General features: G+C 35.7%; 1 protein-coding gene across 1 annotated transcript in view; it reads right to left on the bottom strand.

Annotated features, from left to right (window-relative positions):
* Positions 1–24,386, bottom strand: part of Epha6 (EPH receptor A6) — a 1,087,127-nt gene that overhangs the window by 1,002,518 nt on the left and 60,223 nt on the right. The window contains exon 2 of the mRNA XM_008841732.1: positions 11,780–11,844. Coding sequence (XP_008839954.1) covers positions 11,780–11,844 — 65 coding nt within the window. The remainder of the gene's footprint in view (positions 1–11,779; positions 11,845–24,386) is intronic.

The raw sequence follows: 24,386 nt of genomic DNA, 5'->3' as shown, positions 1-24,386 counted from the left end.
ACCCAGAGACCAGAAATGTAAGGTTACAAGTGATGCTCTAAAAAAGTAAAACATAAATAGCATATTATATAATTGAGGAGACTTTGAGTCCCTTATCTTTTAAAAGATTAATGTGAAAAGGAGAAATTATTAAGACTATATGTTGAAAGAACAGCAGAGATACTAGAAAAATAATTTCCATACCTACTTACTTTTAGTTCCTCAAAGAATGTAAGATTAATCACTTATTCACAGATAGTAAACTTCACATTTGATTTCCTAAATCATTATAACTTGATTTTCTATTACTTCCTATCCTTAGCCTAAAATTAATTTCACCTTGTCCAGTATATGCTCTTTCAGTTAATGAAAAACTAAAAGAGTAATCCATTTTATCTGTAGAGGATGCTACAGGAGAGGATGGTATGATATAGTGGGACAAGAAATGACACCAATCATAGTCCCATGTGTATTAAATATTTAAATATTTATGGACAAAAATAAACTGCACATATTTATTCATCTGATTCCTCACATTGCCTGCTTGCATGGGAGGTCATTTCCATAATTCACTGCATGAGCTGATAAAAGAAAGTCAGCAAAACTGGCTGATTCATTTTCCTGTGTTGTGCTAAAGTTTTACTGTATGAACTCATTTACACTTCATGGTCTGTCTCAAAATAGTTGCTGTGATCCAGGTATTGTCACTGCTATTATTATTTATTTTACTACTAGTAGTATCGCTATTAGTCTTAGAATGTGTATTTACAGTCCCTCAGTCTACGTTATAGGACATCAGTCTTTTAAATTTGACACATAATACATGTGTACATTTATGGACTGCAACAAGATCCTCAATATATGAGTCTATCATCTAAAAATCAAACCAAGGTATTCATTTTAAGAATAACTAAGTACTTGAACTGACACTGTCAATAAATGATACTCATCAATAACCTTCAGGTTCAGACAGTTGATTTAGATTGTGCTTTGAGACTAGGAGGCACTTTAACATAATGTACTTCTATCATAAAATATTTTAAACTAAATTAATCCATTTTATACTTATTTAATCCTATATTCGATATCATATTTATTGTATATTAAACAGAAAGAAATTAACCTGAAAAATAAGAAACGTTTTTTTAATAATTTTACAGAAAAAATGTCAAAAACAATTGACAGGGTTGGAAAGATGGATCAATGGTTAAGAGCACTGGATGCTTTTCCAGAGGACCCAGGTTCCCAACATCCACAGGGCAGCAAACAACTGTCCATAACCCCAGTTCCAGGGGATCCCATAGTTAATACGATAGTTAACAATGATTCTCAACTTTATAACATTTGGAATCATCATAGAAACAAATATCTATGATGTCTGTGAAGGATTTTCTAGATTAGGTTTAATAGGCTAATGGCAGCAATATTCTTTGCTCTTTGCTTCCCAACGCTGGATATAATATGAAAAGCTGTTCTTCAGGCTCTTGCCTCCATGACTTCTCTGAAATGATGAACTGTGTGTAACAATAAATCCTTCCTTTCTTAAGTTGCCTTTGTTAGGTATTTTACAATAACAATGAAGAATGTAATGCATCATGTAAACCTGAACCAGTAGTTCTTGGGTCACAAACTAAACTGTAGAGTAATTTTCTATCCTTAGTATATGTAGATCTTTTTGTCCTCAAAGACAAATTAACTGCTACAGGAGTTATTAATAACCATGTGTCTATCTAAACAAAATCTATGCCCAACTAACAACACTATCTAATATTAAACCCATGCTTCATGACTTTTACAAGCCATTCTTTGCCCACCATAGCATCAAATAATGTGGAAGAGAATTCTGTGGTTAGAGATATCAGGTAATTCTAAACTCCTGCCTTTGGTACAGTAATGACCTTGGTTTTAACACTAGCTTCTTATTCTCTATACAAACAGGGCTCTGAAATTTATTTTTCTGTTCAGCTTTTTCATCAACAACATTGTGCTAAAATATTTACTGTACATAGATAATATTAAGCCCTTCCCAAAATATAAAAGGTTTAGTGAAATTGTTATTGAAGATTCATGACACATTAGTATTTAAAATGCTCTGATGGCAGAAATCATTGTGGTTCTTTCTCTAAAGCCAAGATATGTGGAATCAAATTCCTAAAAACTTGTAGGAGTGTTAACCGGTGCTCATCCTATACACCACAGGATAATTGTGAAATCTTTCTGAATTTATTTGCAGGGAGTAATAATGGTAAGGTCATGAAAATGTGGCCATACAATCTTGATTTGGGGTTGCAAATATGGCTTAGCAGTTAAGAGCACAAGCTGCTCCTGTAGAGGACCCGGGTTCTGTTCCCAGCATCCACATGGCACTAACAACCATCCATAACTCCAGTTTCAGAGGATCTGAAGCCCTCTTCTGATTTCCATGGACATCGCATGACAAGGGTGGACTGACATACATGTAGGCATTATACTCATAAACATAAAATAATAATAATAATGACAATAATGATAAAGCTTGATTTTTTTTTGAGATCCAAAGAATACTACCAATGGTGCTTGAAGTTAAGAGAATACAAAAAAGAACTTCTGAAAGGTCATTGCCAGCAACAAAAATTTAAAGGGAAAATTAAATAAAATCATAAGAAAAGCTTTGAGGACAAAAGGATCTACCTATCCTAAGGATGGCAATTTTACATCTTTGGGAGGGGGTTAATATGTTTAGGCAATTGTTTCAGGTGATTATATAATATCTCTAAGTGTTTAAAAAGTAATATTTTGAGTTAGGAATAATGGATCTTGCCTGTGATTCTAGCAACAGGAGAGAGAGAAAAGAGGCTTGTAACGAGTTCAATGCTGCCTGGGTTATGGAATTAGATCCTGTTTCAAAAAGCCACACATGAATAAATAAATAATAAATAAATAATATATTATCTGTTCCAGCAGGTATAAACCTTAGAAACTGTCCCTTTATTCTAAAAAGTAAAATAAACAGAAAGTGGATTTTTCTTAGATTATTTAGAAAAGTGACATCAAGGGAAAAATCCACTGTTCCCCCAAATCTGAGAATCAGATGGATGAAACCCACCTGTAAGGAACTTCGTAAAAATTAAGACTAAGGTAGGCCATTTAAACCATTTAGAGACAAGCCTCATAGATTTAGCAATGATAATCTCATCACTAAAGACTTTAGGCAGCTGTATTTGCAGATACTCCACACGAACATGAATTTTACCCCAGGATACTAACCAGTTCCTTGCTTTGAATATATAAATAAATTTTATATTCTTGTGGAAGACGTAGAAAGAAACCACTTGAGTTATGCCAGAATCTCCTGTTCCCCTTAATACGACTTGCTCTCAGGATAAGCTATTTGCTAACCTACTGGGATTTTATTAGAACCTAATAATTAATGGAAATGCAAAAATACTGTTCCCTCTCATCATCATGTCCCACAAGAGGTGTCCAGCACATGTTGACAAAGCAAGGTCAAATCAAAGCACAAGCTCAAGGGAAGGAGGAAAACCTCATTACAAACAAACAAAACATCTCTCCTCCCCTATCCCTCTTCACAACATTAACAGAAGCCTGCTTAGTGAAACTCTTTCTAACAATGACATCTTGTCTACCTTTTCACCCCAAAGCAGAAAGCATTATTAAACAGGCAACAAACAACCCTAATGAATCTATGAAAGCAGAAACAGGGATGATAGAATTAATAGATTAAAAAATGTATAAAATCAAATAATAGTCCTGGCCTTTGTTAAAATGTAGACATATCAAGTGAATGGTAAATGTAGGGCAAATTGAATATCTAAGAAATGAGAATAAAAAGTGAGAAATGAAAACACTCTAATATAAATGCATTCGGTAAGCTCATTTATACAGAGGACATGGCTAAAGAAAATCCCTGAGCTTCATCATAAGACCTCCAAAGCTGGAGGCAACAAATAGTAAACAAACATAAAAAAACAAGAAAACAACAAAACAAACTGAGAGATTAAAATAAAACAGAACATCTCAGAATGCTATGTAAAAGAAATGCAAATATCAGAGCTGATCCAGAAAATAGCATCATATATGTCTAGGCATATTGTAATCAAACTTCAGAAATTAAAAAAAAAAAAATCATGAAGGAAGCCGGGGCATAAAACACCTTAAATAGAAACAAAGATTTTAAAAAATTACATCTGGAATCCACCTCCCTGAAGGCTAGCTGTTGTGGTTTAGAAAGCTGCTAAAGGAGAACATCAATCAATCATCCAGCCCCAAGTTTAAGGCCTAAGAACCACAACAGTACCCAGCACAGAAAACTATACTGGAGCAGTAGTGGCACTTTTATATTAAAGGTAATCAACAGCTACCTAATTGAACTTGATGTCCACTAAATGGGAAACAATTCATGTGAACTACCCAGTACTGGGAAAATACCCAAATGCACATGACCGGAGAGGTTATAGATCTTAGATAGAGCCCCAAGGAGACAAATGTGCTAAATACAGATCCTTATATTTACAGCGAAGTATGCCAGTCACCACTCATCAAAGAAACTTCTTTTGCAACAGACAGAAACTATTACAGAGTTGCAATACTGCTCACACACAGAGATTTAGTGTCTGTAAAATTCCCAACCCCATTTGACACATCTACAAGGGAACTTCTACAACTAAGACTCAAGGAACATATTGGAACAAGGGGTAGAGTGAATACTAATGCATCTCTCAACTCTCATAACAAAGCTCACTCATGCAACAGAGGAAAATGAAGACAAAGGGCCACAAATGACCAAAGCCTAGAGAATAAAAGTATGCAGATTATGACTTCTTGGACAGTCCTCTTATATTAAACTACACCTACCCAAGGCCCAGGGACCATTGCGCAAGAGGGGGCAAAAAGGCTGTAAGAGCCAAGGGAGGAAGTGCATGACCATATGGAAATTGACTTGTATAGGCTCTTGGGACTCTGCTTATATGAACATACAACAAAGCTGACAGCATGCACAAGACCCACGCAAACTCAACAGACAAAATCCCAACATAAAACTGTGGAAATGGCAGCGGGCACCAATCATAGCCGAAGAACTATTGGGCAGCTGATTACTGCTGGGTGAGGAAAAGCTGTTCTCCTTTAAGGGAGGAACTCTAGATAGGCTGACTAGACCTCAGTGGATGAGCTTGCACTGGAGGATATCTGAAGACACTGACTTGATTTGATAGGCCTTAACATATGTGACAGAACACATGAAATCCAGTAGGGGTCTCTGGAGGGGTGATAATGGGGAAAGACGATTAAGATGTTGTATATGAAATACACAAAAATTCAATAAAAATATACAAGAAATACCCTGGAAACTTAAAAACCATATAAGAAAGAACATTATAGTATTAAAAATATACTGTTGAGAGTTAAAATAACAACAAAATACCAATCAATAACTGTGTACCTTTGAAGGTTAATATTGCTTGTCAAATTTGCAGAATGTAGAATCACTTAGGAGATGAATCTCTGCACATGTCTTTGGGAGACCTTGTAACCTGCATTAATTGAGGTGGAGAGACCCATCCTAAATATGGGGGGCACCATTTCACAAGATGTGACTCTGTATTGAATGAAAAGAATAACTTGAGCTGAGCACAATCATTCGTCTCTCTCAATACACTTCCCATATGTGTACTCAGTGAGATGAGCAAATTCAAGCTCCTGTTTCCACGACTTCCCCAACATGATGGCCAGTACCATTTAACAGGGAGCAAAATAAATCTTTTTAAAAGAGAAATCTTATTGACTGATGAATTTCATATAATGAATTTGTGTTATATTCAGAAAACTTCCCCCATCTCCACCTTAACCCTACCACAGCCCCAACCTCAACTGCATGTCTTCTATTTGGTAATGAAAACCCCCATCCATAGGTATTTCAAAGTAAGGGCCTATCTCTTTTCTTTGTGTGGAATTTAAGTCATAATACACCCAGGCCTCTTGGAATGAGATTTTCACTCTGGATTTCTGTTTCTCTTGCACAGTGTTTAGGAATGTCAAGTAGGTGTTTCCCTTTTCCTCAGCAGCCAGAAACCCTTGGTTTTCTTCATCTAAATTAGTTTTCCGCAGCCCTTGCATACAGGTTATACTTTGATTGTTTCTGGTTTTCACTCTGTGCAATGACTCCATTGTGGACCAAGGCATTTTCCAACAGACTGATTCTCCACAGGGTTTCACTGTAGGTGAAAGCAGAAGTCAGGTCTTCAGAGTAGACTGCAATTATCTCAGAGGCCACCTGTGCACATTCTAGTGAATTTGGGAGGTTTCATGGCTTCACATGACAGAATTATACTTGTGTGCTCTAGTTGATTTTCTGAAATCTGTAGCCTTCTCAGATTCCTAATGTTGTTGAGGACTGAAGCTAGGTCTTGCCGGTCAGTGAATGACTATGGTGGTTGGCTGACCATGAGCACCACCAGGCACATGGGCAGGGATCCTGGCTCCGTTCTGTGACCCACTTTTATGCATAGGAAGTCATGCCAGTCTATCACTGCAAGTAAGGAAACAAGCCAGTGAAGCTCAGGTGCATGCAAGTTACCAGACTTGCTTGAATCTACCTCACAAGTAGACTTGGGTGGCCAAACTGGTTTGGCTCCACAGGGTCCTGCAGACAGTCATTCCAGCATAGCTCCACAGGTGCATCAGCTTGATTTCTCTTTGTTCATTTAACTCACATATGTAGTGTCTTCAGCAATAGGGTCTTCATGAGTTCTCATAACCAAGAGCAGGGGCAAAGGCCAGTTTGAGGGTTCGTGGGCCCTTTGGTCAACTGCTTCTAGAGAGGGAGTCCATTCTTAAAATTGAGGACTTTTTTCATTAGCTTATGATGTCTACAAGGGGCAATGTCCCCCTTTTTTAGGTACCTCATTTACATCTTTTTATAATGTATATGTACATTCTTTAAGAAGTTTCTATATGGCTTTTTCATATTATATTTATTATTTTTTAATTTTATGTGTATGAATGTATTGCCTGCATGTATGTAAATGCACCCGTGACCTGAAATGCCTGTGGAAGTAAGAAAATGGTGTCAGATCCCTTGGAACTGGAGTTACACATGGTTGTTAGCCACCATGTTGGTGCTGAGAACTGAACCCAGGACCTCTGTAAGAGCAACCAGCTCTTAAATGTTGAGTCAATATCCAGGTAAAGAGAATGGAGTACAAGTGTTTTGATTGTTGGTATGTTTATTGGTGTGTGTAGTGCCCAAGAAGCCAGAAGAGGATCAGAGCCACCATATAGGCGCTAGGAGCTGAATCCTGGTCCTCTAGAAAAATAACAAGTGCTCTTATTCCCTGAGCCACCTCTCCAACCCCATGTCACTTTTATTTTGAGCAGCCCTTCATTCCTATTTTTCTAAAGTGTCTTTCATGTCCAGTGGTCTACTTTTTTAATAAAAAAAAATCTTCAGTAACTTTTGTTTGTTTAAACAAATTCATAGAAGTTTGTTTTCATTTTGACTTACTGGGACAGAGATATGCAGGAACTAGTTCAAAAAACACATTGAAGACAGTGAATCCTTCTGCTACAAACAAGTGATTTGCAAACATCCTAAATCAATGCACATGAGGAATTACTAAGTAATGTATGAAAACTGGTAAAGAGACTGCTCTTCTATGCCTCTTGTCACTCCATTCTCTTTACTTGGAAGTTGCCTTTTCATTTTTCCTTCCAGACATGTGGTTCCTTTATAACTTATAAAAATGAGTTGACACATTACTCATTACTTATATGTACTTGAATTATTCATTTTCTTACCGTTCTTTCACTAAATATTGTACAAAATTCTGCCTTCTGATTGTGTAGCATGGGTTCTGTAATGAAAAACTACAAAAATACAGCATAGAACTGGGGTAATCGGTAAGAAAGTCCCAACCTTAGCCAACAAACTATTGGCCACCCATGACTACTGGGTGAGGGAGAGTTGGTCTTCTTTCAGGGACTCATGATAGATAACCAGACTTAGGATGGACTCACATCAAAAGACACTTGGGGACACAAACTTGACTCAATAGACCATAATATATATGACAGCATGCATGAAATACAGGGAGCATGCTATGGGGGCATGCAGATAGAGGAAGTGGTATAAATATCATTAAAATAGATTGTATGAAGGTCTCAAAAATTCAATTAAAAAATCTACAAATGGGTTGAAAGGCCCCCTTTAAGTAAAAAGCAGGGTACTTGGCACACAGAAATAAAAAAAAGGAAGTTTATTAAATTGATTTCAGGACAATGCTTAAATATTCATACAAGTTAGTCTTTCAGAAAGCTAATTAAAAAAAACTGTATGGATTATGCAAGCTCCAGACTATTCATCCCTTTACTGTGTTCACTAACCAAGAATGCTAACCACCTACTCACATGACCATTAATGATTCTGTTAGCAGGCAGTAGTGAATGCCTGAAACCACATCAGCATGGCACTACTGTGCAGATTCCCAGGTAAGTTTGTTTATTTTAAAGCAAAGAATAAAAAATAAATATTTCCTATATTTTATGTAATAAATTATCAAATTTGAATGATACTTTGCTCAATTCTCTACAGAAAGAAAAAGTTTCAATTTAAAAAGGCATCCTTATTAAATATACTATTCACAGAAATACCAAGTATACTTTATATCACAACTTTCCAACTATAAAACCTAGCTGTCTTCCTGTCCATATCATATTTCTCAAAGCAACTGAATTAATGCCTGAAAAAGTTAATTGTTCAAAATAGCAGTACAATTAAAATATCTTTATAAAACTAAGAGGTCAAAAATTTTGTTCAGTATCAGATATATAAAATTATAATTTTGATAAATGGTATAAATAATGGCTTACGTGCTTTAAACTGGCAAACAGCTTTGATAAACTTGAAGTTATTTAGCCTGTATTTATGTCCACAGTATTTGCATTCTGAAGAGTTTAATCATTTTTGTTCAAACTTTTACCTCCTTTGTGAGTAGTTCCAGTTGTCAAGCCTACATACAGCATTATGCAAAACTTTATGCTTAAGAGTAATTCACTCTCTTTGCTAAAGGGGAAATGGTTTAAATTGCATATATGTTAAACTTCCTTATGTGTACCAGAAGCTTACCTTTAACCCTTATTCATATTTATTTAATCTAATTCATATCACTTCATTCACATCTATAATAAAATATATGTGCCTGTGCCCATTCTAAAATATTCCAACTGCTTACAGTTACCATAGACAGATTAGTATTTGAGGGATAAAATAAAAGTAAAGTAGCTATTTCATTAAGTCTATTTTTTAAGATAAATTATTACTACATGGCCCATAAATCTGTCATCTTCCTGCCTCTTCCTCATGAGTGCTGGAAACACACAGGCAAGTGCCACCACTTCCAGCTTTAACTGACTTCTTAATAAAGGAATCCATCTGTTAATCTTTCTTGCACAGTCATAGCCTAAAGGTTTTGATCATCAGCCTTTATCTTTATATGGTAGAATCTTAGAGAAAATAAAGAGCAATAGCTATGAAATTACCATTCATGAGTGACAAGATTAGGATTTGTTTGGCTTAGGAGTTTCACTGCATTAATTCCTAGCTCTGTGACCTTGTAGAAGCTACTTACTGAACTTGAGTCTCAATTGCCACATATATCAAAGGAGGCAAATTATACTTGATTTATAGACTGATCTGAATCAAGGGTTTTGAGCAAAGTCTAACATGTGGTAAATATCCTCAATGCATTTTATTTATCTTGTCCTTTTTTTACAAAATTCTATCATCTTATTCTGTTCTTTACCCTCTTAACTCTTTTCCCTTAGCAAACTCTGTGTAATGTCCAAAGCATGCATCTTAGGTGAGCAGTGTATTCATTAAATGAAAAACAGAAATCTGAGCCATTTATGGAATATCACACATAAGTAAATGGCCTTTCATGAATGTTCCATGTTCTTCTCTGATTCAAGTGCATGGTAAATATACAGGCTTAAATCAGCTTCTGTGTCAAAGAATCCATCTCTCACACATTGGCTATAGGTGTAGTAATTCCAGTCATAAAAGTATTGACAGCTTATAGTCTGTATATTTTAAGACTGGAATTCTCTGCCTGAGAAATAGAGGTAAGACAAACTGCCAAGGGAATTTTTTATTTTATAATTCTGTGTTGCCTGTTCATCATTTTCTTTGGCATTAATCCTGATAAAGCCAAAAACACGAGAGCAGGGGGATGATATCACGTGTTCCACGTCCTCTAATATCATGTGGCCTGTGACTACACATGGACAGTGTTAAGACGTCGCTAGTAGTTTTCCCACTTAAATTATATAACTACTTAATAATTCATGTGCTTACAAGTTATTTTGTCTACAGAGTGCATCCCCCCACACACATACTAAACACACACACACACACACACACACACACACACATACACACATGTGCATGGATGTATGCAATAGGAAGTTTCATTTAGTGACAAACACCTAAGTATATGTATGTAAAAAGATGAAGATAAAATTATAATGTTCAAAAATATATTTGTCAGAAATATTTTGATGAGAGGTCTATTAGAATAAAATGGAAATTAAAATATAATATTACAAAATATGAAGCAAATAAAAAGAAGTAAATAATCCATTATCTTAATACTTCACACTGAAATGGAGGGATTTTTGTTTTTTTGTTTGTTTTTTTGTTTGTTTGTTTTTGGTCTTTTTGAGACAGGGTCTCCCTATACCCCCAGCTGTCCTGGAACTCACTATGCAGTCCAGGCTGGCCTTGAACTCATAGAGATATGCCTGTCTCTGCCTCCCAAGTGCTGGGATTAAAGGAGTGGCCACCATGCCTGGCTTTGAAATGGAGGTTTTAAATGCAAAATCAAATAACACTTGATGTAAAATATTTAGTTCTTACAGTAATGTGTGAAATATTTTAAAAGAATAAAAAAATATTCCTAGGTCGACTTTTTCTTTTAGGTTTATATTTGAGGATATTATAAATAATTCTATGTAAATATCACTAAAGAATTGTTAAGTGAAGAAATAATATTTCTAAGAGAAAAAAGTTACCCTATAACTGAAAACATTTGAGTATATATATTACTGAGGTTTTTTTGAACTGATAATAATCAGAGTAAAATTGTTACAAATAACCATTTTAGCTTGGCTTAGTAAAAAAAGAGAAGTAGAATTTATTGCAGTGCCAAAATGATGTAAAGAAAACAGAAATATACAAAAAGTCAATAACAACAGCCAAAATATCAGTACTTGGAAAACTATATTGTTTTGTAAATTATACATCTGTACAAGCCAGTAAACAGAGCTCTTTCAAGATCTCATCAATTCAACCACAATTTACCATCTCGCCAAATTCAAAACCACTTTTTTAGTAGCTCATATTTTCTGTTAGAAATCATATTGCTAATATTTGTACATTATATGAATGATACATTAAATTTTGCATATGCACATGTGTCTCTAAGGCTACCAGATTTCACAGAAAAATGCCTTGAAATTATGCATTGGAATTTATTTCAAGAAGTATTTATACACAAGGAATTCTAATATTACTATGAATAAAATGCAATATTGTTGAACAATTATTAATTTGAAAGAAAGGAAGAGTGCTTATATATTGATATATGTTCCTATTCATTACCAGTCCAATTATACTTGAATCATTTCTATGGGACTTAAGTTATATTCCAAAATCCATATAAATTTTAAGTTTCTTTAACAATCAGAGACAATCCTACAAACCTCCAAAAGGATAGTAACTTTTAAATTCTGAAGGCATTACACTTACCCCATTTAACGGATATGTTTTCCATCCTAGCTCTCCCAGCACAGTAGTTGTATCAAGCAACACAACTGGAATTAAATAGATAACACTTTCATGAGTGTCTCAACTGGTACAAAAAGAATCAGTATTCTTTAAATCATTAATATCAAATGGCTTTAATATATATTCATCACAGTAGCTTTAAAAGATGTGTTACTTTGAAAGTACTTGTATTAGCATATGATAATTAATGATAAGATATATAAATTGGCCATTAATTAATACTAAAATATTGTACATGTATTTGATTACCAATGCTAAACAACATTGGTAGTTGAATAGCAATTAAAGGAACATGAAATACAATGATTTTTTAAAATTTAATGAAATAACCACGTTTGCTTATTCTCCAATTTTCATACATAGTATTTAGAGAAAAAATGCCCATATTAAAGCAAGCTTCCAAGATTTTTTAATTAAATTCCCACAGATAGGATTGAAACAAACAAGAAAAAAATGTAAAATTATGGTATTTTCCCTCTAACAAAAAATAATTCATAATATGATTAAAGTCTTAACATCAAGAAAATAAATTACCCAATTAAAAAATTGAGTTTACAAAATGAACTGAGAATTCTCAAATAAATAAAAAGGACTAGTAAATACCTATAAAACTGTTCAATATCTTTAGCCAATAGGGAATTGGAGATTAAAACTACCTTAAAATTCTTTGTCATGCTACACAGAATGGTCATCATCACAAATACAAATGACAACAAATACTGGTATAGACTTGGGGAAAAAGGCCCTTATACACTGCTGGTGGTGATATAGAGAAGTGCAAACAATTTGAAAATCATTCTGGTGTTTTTCAAAATCACAATAGATTTACCATATGACTCATGTACACCACTCCTGGCCCATCTACCCAAACAGCTCTTACCTTATCAAAGAGATGTTACACAATCATGTTCATTGTTGATCTGTTCACAATACTAAGAAATATAAATCAGTCTAGATGTGCATTTACTGATAGATAATAAAAGTATGATGTGTGTGTGTGTATTGGAGATTTATTCAGCCATAATGAGAAATGAAATTATGAAGTTTGTCAGTAAATGGATGAAACTAGAAAAAAATTATTGCGTGAGGAAACCTACACCTAGAAAGTTAAATGATGAGTGTTCTAATGTGTGGATGCTTTAGTTTTGATTCTTTGGATATGTAATTCACTTGGAGTATCTGCAGAAGCCAGAAAACTGGAGAGGCCCTTTTGAGGGAGGGCCAGGAAGGTTTGAGGGATAAGACAACAAAGGTAAAATGAGAAAAGAAAGTGAACACTGGGAATAGCAAGGTTTAAGCATGGAGAGGATTGGGCAGGACAGAATGAAGAAAGAGCAATGGTGGTTGTTTAACCATAAACAACAGTGTATGCAAAAAAGTATGCAAACCAAATATATTGTATGCCATTAAAATATTAAAAATATTTAGAAGGGAGACAAGGCTGGATAATACTGTTTCTGGAAGCCATGGGTTACTAAACAAAATTCTCAGTGTCAGACGGGAAATACTTCCACGTGAGTGGCTGGACAGGGATGCCCAAGACAATACAGTCTTTTGCCATTACTATTGATTGTCCACCACAACTAGTTAGTAAGACCCTATTTCTGGAGATGTCACACACCTTGGGTGCAAGACATAGAGAAATGAAGCTGGAACTATCATACAGGCAGGCTACTGGTGATAAAAAGCATCAAGGGCATTTAATAGCAAGGTGCCAGAAAAGATCAGCTGACTTGTACAATACGTGGCTCAATTGCAATGAGGGTAACTAACCACTCTGATTTGACTTGAAGTCAGTTCAATGGGAGTGGGGGCTGTGTATGGTACTGTCGGCCTGGTCAAAGACATATATTTGGGGAATTCATAGTCTTAGTCAAAAATTTACTAGTGTTGTTTACACTGATATAGAATCAAATTGCTTTTAAATATCTATATTTACAGAAACAGATGCTTCCCTCAGAAATTCTCTTTTTGAAGTCAGTGGCAGTGAATGCCAACATTCATGGCTGCTTAAGTTGCAGAAAGTAAGTTATGGTTGAAATCTCAGCCCAAGTCAAAATACATATGAAACACTTTTTAAAGCTCAGGAAACATTGTAGTAAAGGGGTGGAAAGAATTTAAGATCAAGAAGATAGGGAAAATCCTGCAAATGATGTCTTCTGGGCATAACATAAATATTACAGTCCCAAACTCATAGCAGCTAACTACCTATTCTTGGCCTGCAGAATATTAGTCCTATCTGTAATTGATTATGGGACTGGAGAGATGGCTCAGTGATTAAGTGCACTGGCTGTTTTTGTATGGTACCCAGGTTCAGTTCCCAGCACCCACATGATGGCTAACAACTGTTCATAATTTCAGTTCCATGGGATCCTACATCCTTTTTTCTTACTTTCATGGTCATTGCAAAATATGAATGCACTTACACACATGCATGCAATACACTCATAGGCATAAAAGGGAAAAATAAATAAAATAATTTTTAAAATAATTGATTACTGATGAAGGAGTGCCTCATGGAGCCCAACCTAAATAAAATAATTTTTAAAATAATTGATTACTGATGAAGGAGTGCCTCATGGAGCCCAACATCTTACAGTTTGACTATTGGATACCTAACAAGACCCTATCTTAAGAAACAAAGAAACTGGACACAGACCAACATGAGGGAGTCTCCCAAAATATGTGACTTTTTTTTCTTTTAGAAGATTAACTATTAAATAGATAAAATAGACAGCATTTGATGAATATCCAAAATTATAACAAAGAATTAGGAAATATTTGGAGATGCTGGAGGACAGAAACAATGAAAAGGCAAATGGAGATCAACTGAAGAGAGTTGTTGTAATGTCTCCAGGAGGAAAAGCCATAGCGATTTAGCCCACATATGTCTTCATGTATTTTATTCCACACACTCATATGCCAGTATACTATGGGCTAAATTATGAGGAACAATATTTTGGTTTCTCATAACTACTTTCAGTTCTTTCCTTTGCTAAGAAGGATGTATTTTTGTGGCCTTTGCTTTTATTCAGTGTTTCAGGCAGGATTTCATGCAGTATAGGCTGGATGCAAACTCAGATTGTAGGTTAGGATGAAATTCAGGTTCTGATCCTTTTCCTTTGCCTCTGAAGTGCTGGAATTAAAGGTATGAATCATCATACCTGGTTTATGTTGTGCTGGAGATTTGAACTCAAGACACTATGAATGCTAGGCAAGTACGCTACCAATTGAGCTCCATCTCCAGCTGCACTTTTTAAAAATGTCATTATGATTATGATGCTTGGCATCTATTTTTCTTCTATTTGTTAAAAGATTTCTGTTTGTTATAAGTAGAAGTGATTCCACTTAATTCAATCTCTGAAATAAAACTGGTTAATAATTTTTAAATAAGAAACTATGTTCAACTTTATGGAATAATGCTCACTGCAAAATGTTAGTTTACAACTACTAAAATCTACTCACTAAATTTACATCCACAAAATGGCATTAATTTTTCGGTTTTTCTTTATTGGGATTTGTTTATTAACTTGTACAAAAACTTTATTGAGAAATTCGTACATGCATATAAGGTGTTTTGATCAAATCCATGCCCACTCCCTCCCCTCCAACATTCCCCCCTCTGAAGAGGCAACCCTAAAATCTTTTAAGGATTAAATACTAGCTCTCAAAAACTTTTGACATTTTGACACTTTTGTCCTTTGGAACAGAGTATGTTGCTAAGAGTCCCAATGACATTTTGACTTTTAGCCTAGAAACTGGCTACATTCCTTGGGGTCTTTTTACCTTAACTGCCTAGCCAGTTCCTACCTCCTATTCTTGTCATGCCAACCTCTGAAGGGCTTACCCAAATTGCCAATAGGGAACAGGGACATAGGCCACTCTGGCTTCTTCCATGCTGAACAGGGATGCAGGGTGAGGCAACTGGAGTACCCCTTCAGTGGGTCTATCTAAAAGACTCCCAAATTTCATAACTCTTGTTTCTAAGGGGAAAAGAAAGTCCTTGAATAATGAATAGGTGATGTGAAGGAGAAGTAAAGGCAAGAGTAATTAGCATTACAAGTTCTAGACAGGGAACTAGAAAAAAGTCAGAACAGCAATTTTCAATGTTCATATGGGAGTCTATTGGAGTTTCTTGACAAGGGCTTCCAAAAGCATCTCTCTATTGGATTCTTCCTCATTTTTCTTTTGTCTTCCAAGGCTGGCCTAGTTGGCTGGGGAGTGTGCCTGGATACTCAGGTGAGGGTCCAGTGACTCTGCTTGGCATTTCTTTAATGAATGAGCACAACCATTAACAAGCCAATTATGACTATGTTTAGCAATCAGGCTCTGCCTAAGTCGTGATGATGGTAGTTATTTCAAACAGAAGGGACTGCTGTATAGCATCATCTTTTTTAAAAGTATAACAAATTAGAATATAAACCATCATGTAGTCATCTTCTAACTTTATTAGTTATTAATTTGTAACTATATTATTTTATGAACACTACTCTATTTACCTACCCTCCCATGGCACATTTTATTAATTATATCACATTGAGTGTGAAATCATACCATTTTTTCCTAAAATTGCTTTTAAAATATTTTGTTTATTATTTTTATTTTATGAGTATGAGTATATTGCCTGCATGTGTGCAAGTGTACCAGTATCAGTATTGTGCACTGCCTATGGAGGTCAGAAGAAGGTATCAGATCCTCTGAAACAGGAGCTACAGATGGTGGTTAACCACTATGTAGATACTGGGAATTGAACCCAGGTACTCTGTAAGAACATTTAGTGCTCTTAACCACTAAGCCATCTCTCAGCCACCATAAAATTACTTTTTATATAAATATAACACATTAACTCATTAATAGAAAGCATAATTCATTAATGCCATTATATATCAAATCAGTGTTTAATATTCTTTGTCATCAAAATTTTAATTAATAAGAAGTAAATATCCAAGTATATGTAATGCTGACATTTTTCTCTCTAAAAGAAAAAAAAGCCCTTTGGGGCTGGAGAAATTGCACAGTGGTTAAGAGCACTGGCTGCTCCTTGCAAAGGATCCAGGTTCCATTCCCAGCACCCGTATAACAGCTAAAAACTGTTTAAAGCCATGTTTAACTTTTAATTACAGTTTTTATATGAACTTGTGCTTTCATTAATTCAGGAAAAATGATTAGGATAGTGTTTAGTTGGGGCACAAAAATTTTCAAACTGTCTGAGATCGCCTAAATCCAATTTCCACCTAGCAAACTTCTGATATTGTACTGTGCCTGCTGACTAGAGGGACCCAGAACTTAGGAGGAAGCCTAAGAGCATGTGATCCTCATCTGACTGGTGGTCTCCAGGAACTCCTGGTAACTGGACTAGAGTCACCTGGTCCCTCCAATATAAAATCTAAACAGAGAATGTGAAGCCTAGACCAAACAGCTTTTCATACCCAATAATAAAACAACAAAGGTGCATCAAGGAACAGAATTAAACTCAACAAAAGAATGCTTGAGTCTCACACCAGAATCAGAGAAAGTATAGGAATTCCACATGTGAAAGTCAAAAGAAAAAACAGTAACATGGAAACCCCAAATAATACATCCTCACCAAGCACCAACAGTCCTATAGAGGAGTTCTACAATGAGAAGCACCTAGAAATAACCCAGGGCACAGTATTCAAAAGAACAACTATAAAAAATGATCATACTTCCATGAATTTAAAGAACACACAAATAAATCAAATAACTTAAAGAACATAGGATTAAACTTCTGACTGAATTAAAAAAATAGAGATATTGAGAAAAGCTCAGGCTGATATGAAGAAAGAAGTGAAACACTCAATAAGCCAATTAGAAGCGAAAGGAGAAAGCCTCACCAATAGAATGAATGAAGTAAAAAATGGAATATTACAACTAGATGATAAAGTTGATAAATTGGACTGCTCAAGCTAAGATTATGAAAAATTTAAGAAAACACAAGAATAGAAGTGGGGAGCCGTAGGCCCCCAACTCAGAAACAACAACCATTGTCTGTGAAATTAATTGCTGACAGGTTCAACTTCTGACCTAGCCTAGACTGCAACTAAAGGGTTTCTGCAACCAGGTGGCTTTGTGAAAAACATGTTTTCGTGCCCTGGCTATTTGCAATGCCTGGGAAACTTCCTTATCTTACAGGACCATGGAGTCTTGTGGTATAACTGTTGGTTTCTCACTGTAACTTGTAATCTAACTTTAGAATTTACTACTGCTGCAATTGTCTGGTAACAAATGTGCTGTCTCAGTGGAATTTACCCACTCGGCTTCTTCCCCTTTTTGCTTCCCTATAAAAGCTGTGTGTGAATAATCAATAAATGAGACTTGATCAGAAGACTGTCTTGTCTCCATTCTCTGTTTCTCTTGCCCCATTCAATCCCCACTCCTCACTCTAGGTACCCCATTGCAGATCCCGCGGGACGGGACAAATAGAATATGGGGGAAATGTGGGGCAGCATGAAAAGACTGAATTTATGCATCATAGGCATAGAGGAAAGAGAAAATCTCAGGATAATGGTATAGACCAGATCTTCAAACAGGATTGTAGAAGAAAATTTCCCCAAATTAGAATAAGACATGCCCATACAAATACAAGGAGCACATAGAACACAAAATAGACAGGAGCAGATAAGGGACTCCCCACAGCATATCATAGTAAACACACTAAACATACAGAACAACAAGAGAACACTGAAGGCTGCAAAACAAAAACAAGTCACATATAAAGGAAAATCCATTAGAGTTACAGCTGACTTTTCAATGAAAATTATGAAAGCCAGAAGAGCTTGGACCAATGTATTCCCAGTTCTAAATGATCACAGATTCCAATCCTGAATACTTTACCCAGCAAAGATGTCTATTATAGTTGAAAGGGAGAGAAAAATCTTCTACAAAATAAGTAGCCTGAAAAAATTCATATCCACAAACCCAGACCTTCAGAGAATTTTTAAAGCAAAACAAAGAGCCTAAGACAGGAATGGCTATATCCAAGTGGTAATAGAAAGAAACTAAATGAAGGTATAATTGTGAAAATGCACGGTTAGACAAACAATGTAAACAGAAATGAAAATGATAGGAATCAATACATATCTTTCAATAATAATTTTAAATATCAATGGACTGAACTCCCCAGTCAAAAGACACAGGCCAGTTGAATAGATTAAGAAACAAAATCTGTCTTTCTGTTGTCTGCAAGAAATCCATCACTTTAAGGACAGGTACTACCCTAAGGTGAAAAGATGGGGGAAAAAAAAACTATTCCAAGCAAATGGTACTCAGAAAAATATAGTTGTAATATCTGACAAAATAGACTTCAAACTAAAGCTAATCAAAAGAGATAAAGAGGGTCACTTCATTCTGATCAGAGTAACAATTGACCAAGAAGATATTACAATCATGAATATATATGCAAAAAACTTTGGTGCACCCAAGTTCATTAAAACAGTACTACAAGACTTTAAGACACAGTTAACCCCAATCTACTAATAGCAGGGGACTACAATAACCCACTGTCTCCATGAAACAGGTCAATGAGACAAAGAATAAACAGACAGACATGTGGATTAAGCAATATCATACATCAAATGGACCTAACAGACGTCTACCAAATATTCCACCCAAGCACCAAAGAATATACTTTTTATTCAGCACCCCATAGAACTTTCTCCAAAATTAACCACATATTGGGGAACAAAACAAGTTTCAAAAATTAAAAACTTGAAATTCCATTCATTCTATCAGACCACAACACAATAAACTTAGTCAACACCACAAGAAGCCCTAGTAACTACATGAACTGATGGATATTAAACAACACACTCCTGAATTATGAATGGGTCAAAGGAGAAATTAAGAAAGAAATAAGAATATTCCTGGATCTAAAACAAAAGGACAATACAATGCAACAAAACCTCTAGGACACTTTAAAAGCAGTCTAAATAGGGACGTTTATAGCTTTAAATTCCTTGATCAAAAAATTAGAACAAACACAAATAAATGACTTAACATTGCAACTGAAGGCACATGAAAGGCAACAACAAATGAAAGCCAAACTCAGCAGACAAAAAGAAATAGCACAAATACAAGCAGAAATTAATGAAACAGAAACAAAGAAAGCAATCCAAGGAATCAACTAATCCAAGTGGTGGTTCTTTAAAAGGTAAACAAGATGGACACACCCCCTAGCCAAGTTAACCAAAAGAAGGAAAGAGCAACTCCAAACCAACAAAATCAGAGATGAAAAGGAAAACAACACAAGAGAGAGCCAAAAGCTCCAGACATTATAAGGGAATATATTAAAAACCTATACACTATTAAATTTGAAAATCTAAAAGAAATCAATGTGTATCTAAATTCATGGGAATCACCAAAGCTAAACCAAATATATCAACCACTTAAACAGATCCATAACATTTAAGGAAATTGAAACAGTAATACAAAACCTCCCCACTAAAAAAAGCCCAAGCTTGGTGGAGTCACAGCAGAATTCGGTCAGATATTTAAAGAAGATCTAGATCCAATACTACTTAAATTATTTAAAAAGATAGAAACAGAGGGAGAACTTTCAAATGTCTTCTATGAAGCCAACCTCACTCTAATACCCAAAACATATAAATATACAACCAAAAAAGAAAACTATAGACCCATATCCTTAATGAACAAAGATGCAAAAATTCTCAACAAAATGGATGAAACTAGAAACTGTTACAATAAATGAAGCAACACAGACGCAGAAAAAAAAATAAAAAATAGAAAAAAAGAAATCATATGCTCTCCCTTGTATGTGAAACCTAGTACTAAAGCCTAATAAGTGAGTATGTATGCAGACATTACTGCAGGAACCAGAATAATGAAAAGGAACCAGGAGCTAAAAGCAAGGAAAGAACCTGCAAGAGAAGAACAGTAGGAAACAAGTGTTACTAATAGAGAAATTTATAAAATGGGGTTATTAAAATGGGAGTGGGGAGGGAGGGTTATATAAGAAACCTTGGGGATAAAGGGAAAGAAGGAGCTCAAGAGCGTAGGGACTATATGAGACTTGTGTTATCAAGGGAGAAATGGGGAAAACGGGAACACTTTAAACGGGGAAACCATGGTGGAAGGGTTTGATGAGAGAGAGAGAGAGAGAGAGAGAAGACAAGAAGAGAATAGAAGAGAGAAAGCCTACAAAGCTTAAAGAAACCAGAGGTAATCATTAGTCCAACAGTCTAATGACAAACTACATATACTGTATCTCTACATGAATCCATGTGTATAGCTAAAGGCTGTATAATATGAAACAGTGCCAGACAGGAAATACCTTCCATGAGCTGTTGGCCAGGATGGTCCAAGAGACTTCCAAAATTATGCAGGATATTGTCACAACCCTTGATGGCCTCCCAGAACTTGAAGGTAAGACCCTACTGCTGAAGAGAGAGCATACTTTGGACACAGGATTTGGAGCCATAGACCTGGAATTGACCTGAAACCACTTTCCCTGAAGGTTCCTCTCAAAGCTTTTGAGAGAAATATAATGCCAAGGGAAAACATCAATTGATGATCCAACACCAGCTTCAAGACCAAATAACCACATTAATGGCCAGTACAGTGTAGGACATTGGTGAAGTACTGGCGCTTTTATCTTGGAGGCAATCAGCAGCTGCCTAATTGGACTAAAAGCTCACTCAATGGAGGAAATACAACTGTCGTACTGTAAACATAGCCAAGTATACATGGCTGGAATGGTCATAGATCTTAGAGAAAACCCCAAGACTGTCATATCCCTAGATTAATATAGTTTCTTACTATGTAGAAAATATGTATCCTTATTTTTTTGTTTTGATCTTATTGAGACAGGGTTTCCCTGTAGTCCCAGCTGGCCTGGAACTCACTAAGTAGACCAGGCTGGCCTTGAACTCACAGAGATCTGCCTGCCTCTGCCTCTGGAGTGCTGGGATTAACAGCATATGCCACTACGCCCGGCCTTGTGGCCTTATTTTTAAAGAAAAATAATCCAGTCACCACTCAGCAAAGAAGCTTATTTTGTACCAGTTGGAGATTACTACCAAGTATCACAACTGGGCACACACCAATATTGTCTATGAATTGCTGAGGCCTAAGTGACACATCTGCAATGCAAATTCTATACCTAAGACACATGGAACATAGAACAGGGGTAAAGTAGTGAACATTTATGAATGTTTCAATTCTTATAAATGAAGCTCCCTCATGCAACAGAGGGCCAGGAACAGTAAAAGGTCGCAAATAGACAATAAATAAAGATTAAGGGTCTTCAGAATTATGGTCCTTGGTCCTATGGTCCTATATTAAATTTCACCCACCCAGGGCTCAGGGACCATCCCAGAAGAGAGAGTACAGAGAGTCTCAGGGCCAGGGAGGAGGGGCATGACCATAGGGAAACAAAGTCCTACAAACTCCTGGGAACTGGCACATATGATTCTATGGCAATGGTATTATCATACACAAGTTCTATGCAAATTCAGGAAGACAAATACTGAGCACAGAACTGGGGAAATGGACAGCAGACCCCAATCTTATCTGAAGAAGTATTGGCAATTGATTGCTGCTAGGTGAGGAAGAGCTGATTTTCCTAAAATAAAGGACTCTAGATAGGCTGATTAGACCTCAGTGGATGGTCTTTCACTGGGGAACTTCTGGGACCACTGACTTGACACAGTGAGCCTTAACGGATGAAAGCATGCATTGGTTCCAGTGGGGGCAAGGGCTATGGGAGGGTGCCAGTGAGGATGGAGGTATAAAGATGATTAAGATTGTTTGAAATATTCTGTATGAAATACACAAAAATTCAATTAAAAACATTCAAAAAGTAAAATAAAATGAAAATTAAAAAAAGAGAAAGAAAAGAATGCAGGCTGAGCGTGAGTCAGTATAGTAAGCCAATAAGCAGCACTCCTTCATGGTCTGTGCTCCAGGTTCCTGCTCTGAGCTCCTGTCTTGGGTTCGCTTGATAATGAACTGTGGTGTAAATCATATAAACCTTTTCCTCCCCAAGTTGCTTTTGGTCAGTGTTTTTATTGCTACAGAAGAGATACTAAGATGCTGTATTAATGTGCATACCCCTTAATGTTGAACAAATTATCTTTTTCCAGTACTTGAGAATGATTCTCTAGAAGAAAAATCTATGCCTTCCCCCATATGTTTGGTTTTCCTAATTAATTATTAGAGTACCAGTGAATACATCCCCCAATTCCTGGATTTTACAAAAAAAATGGTAGATGTGTCTGCTGATGGATTGATCTACACTACTGTACTCAAAACTTTAAACTAAATTTATTATCAAATAAAAGTTATTTTATCTTAAGGATATATTAAGGAACACAGGGATATGGAATACTGGTGTGTACTTTGGAGCACTAAAATTATGATGTTCTTTATCTAGAACATTTATATTGGGCTGGGTATGTTGGTGCACAATTTTAATCTCAGCATTTGGGAGGCAAGTGTATACAGATCTCTGTGAGGTTGAGCCTAGATTGGTTTGCATATAGAGTTCCAAGTCAAACAGTGAGACATAATGAGATCGTGTCTCAACAAAAAATCTTACAAGCTATACATCAGAATGTCAAGACAGAGAATCAATATCCAGAATGCACAAAAAAAAACCTCAAAAAAGAAAGGGGCAAGAAAAAAAATGACTCAATTAAAAAATGGACTATGGATCTGAGCAGAGAGCTTCAAAAGAAGAATCAAAAATGGCCCAGAAGCCCTTTTAAAGTTGTTCAATGTCCTTGATGATTATGAAAATGCAAATTAAAACTACTTTAAAATTTTATTTTAACCGAGTCAGCATGAGTGCTATCAAAAGAACAAAAAACACCAAATGTTGATGAGGATGTAGGAAAGGGAAACCTTCATTCATTGCTGGTGGGATAGAAACTGGTGCAATCACTGTGAAAAGCAGTGTTGAGAACTCTTGAAAAACTAAAAATAAACTGATCATCTGATCTGGTTATACCATTCCTTGGCATGTGTCCAAAGTGCTCAGTACCCTACTATGGAGAAACTTGTACAGTCATATTTGTTTGCTGCTCTTTTCAAAATAACTAGGAAATGGAAACAATCTAAATGTCCTTCAACAGAGGTGTGAATAATGAAAATATGACACATTTACAAAATGGAATTCTACTTAACAGTAAAGAAAAATGAAATCATGAAAATTTCAAGTAAATGGATGAAACTAGTAACTGCTATACTAAGTGAAGAAACACAGACTCAAGAAAACAAGTGAAGCATGCTCTCTAATGTATGGATCTTAGATCCAAATCATTAAATGTGTATAGCCTGATGTAACTGCCCGACCCAGTGAAATAGAAAGTAACCATCAGGGTAAATGAGAGGAAGGACTCTGAGACAGGGAAATATTAGAAGACAGGTATTGTCAACAGGGAAATAGGGAAAATGAGGATTGGGATAGAATAAGGAGGGCTATACAGAAGACAATGTTTAGGTGCTGTGAAAAACTAGAGGAAAGTATTAGCTCAAAAGCCTATGGAAAATACACATATAAACATATAATACATATATACACACATCTATA

This window comes from Nannospalax galili, unplaced genomic scaffold, assembly GCF_000622305.1.
Source record: "Nannospalax galili isolate Female #2095 unplaced genomic scaffold, S.galili_v1.0 scaffold821, whole genome shotgun sequence".
In the NCBI taxonomy this organism is placed as follows: domain Eukaryota; kingdom Metazoa; phylum Chordata; class Mammalia; order Rodentia; family Spalacidae; genus Nannospalax; species Nannospalax galili.
Note: the sequence above shows the minus strand (reverse complement) of the source record. Positions and strands in the feature narration are given on the sequence as shown.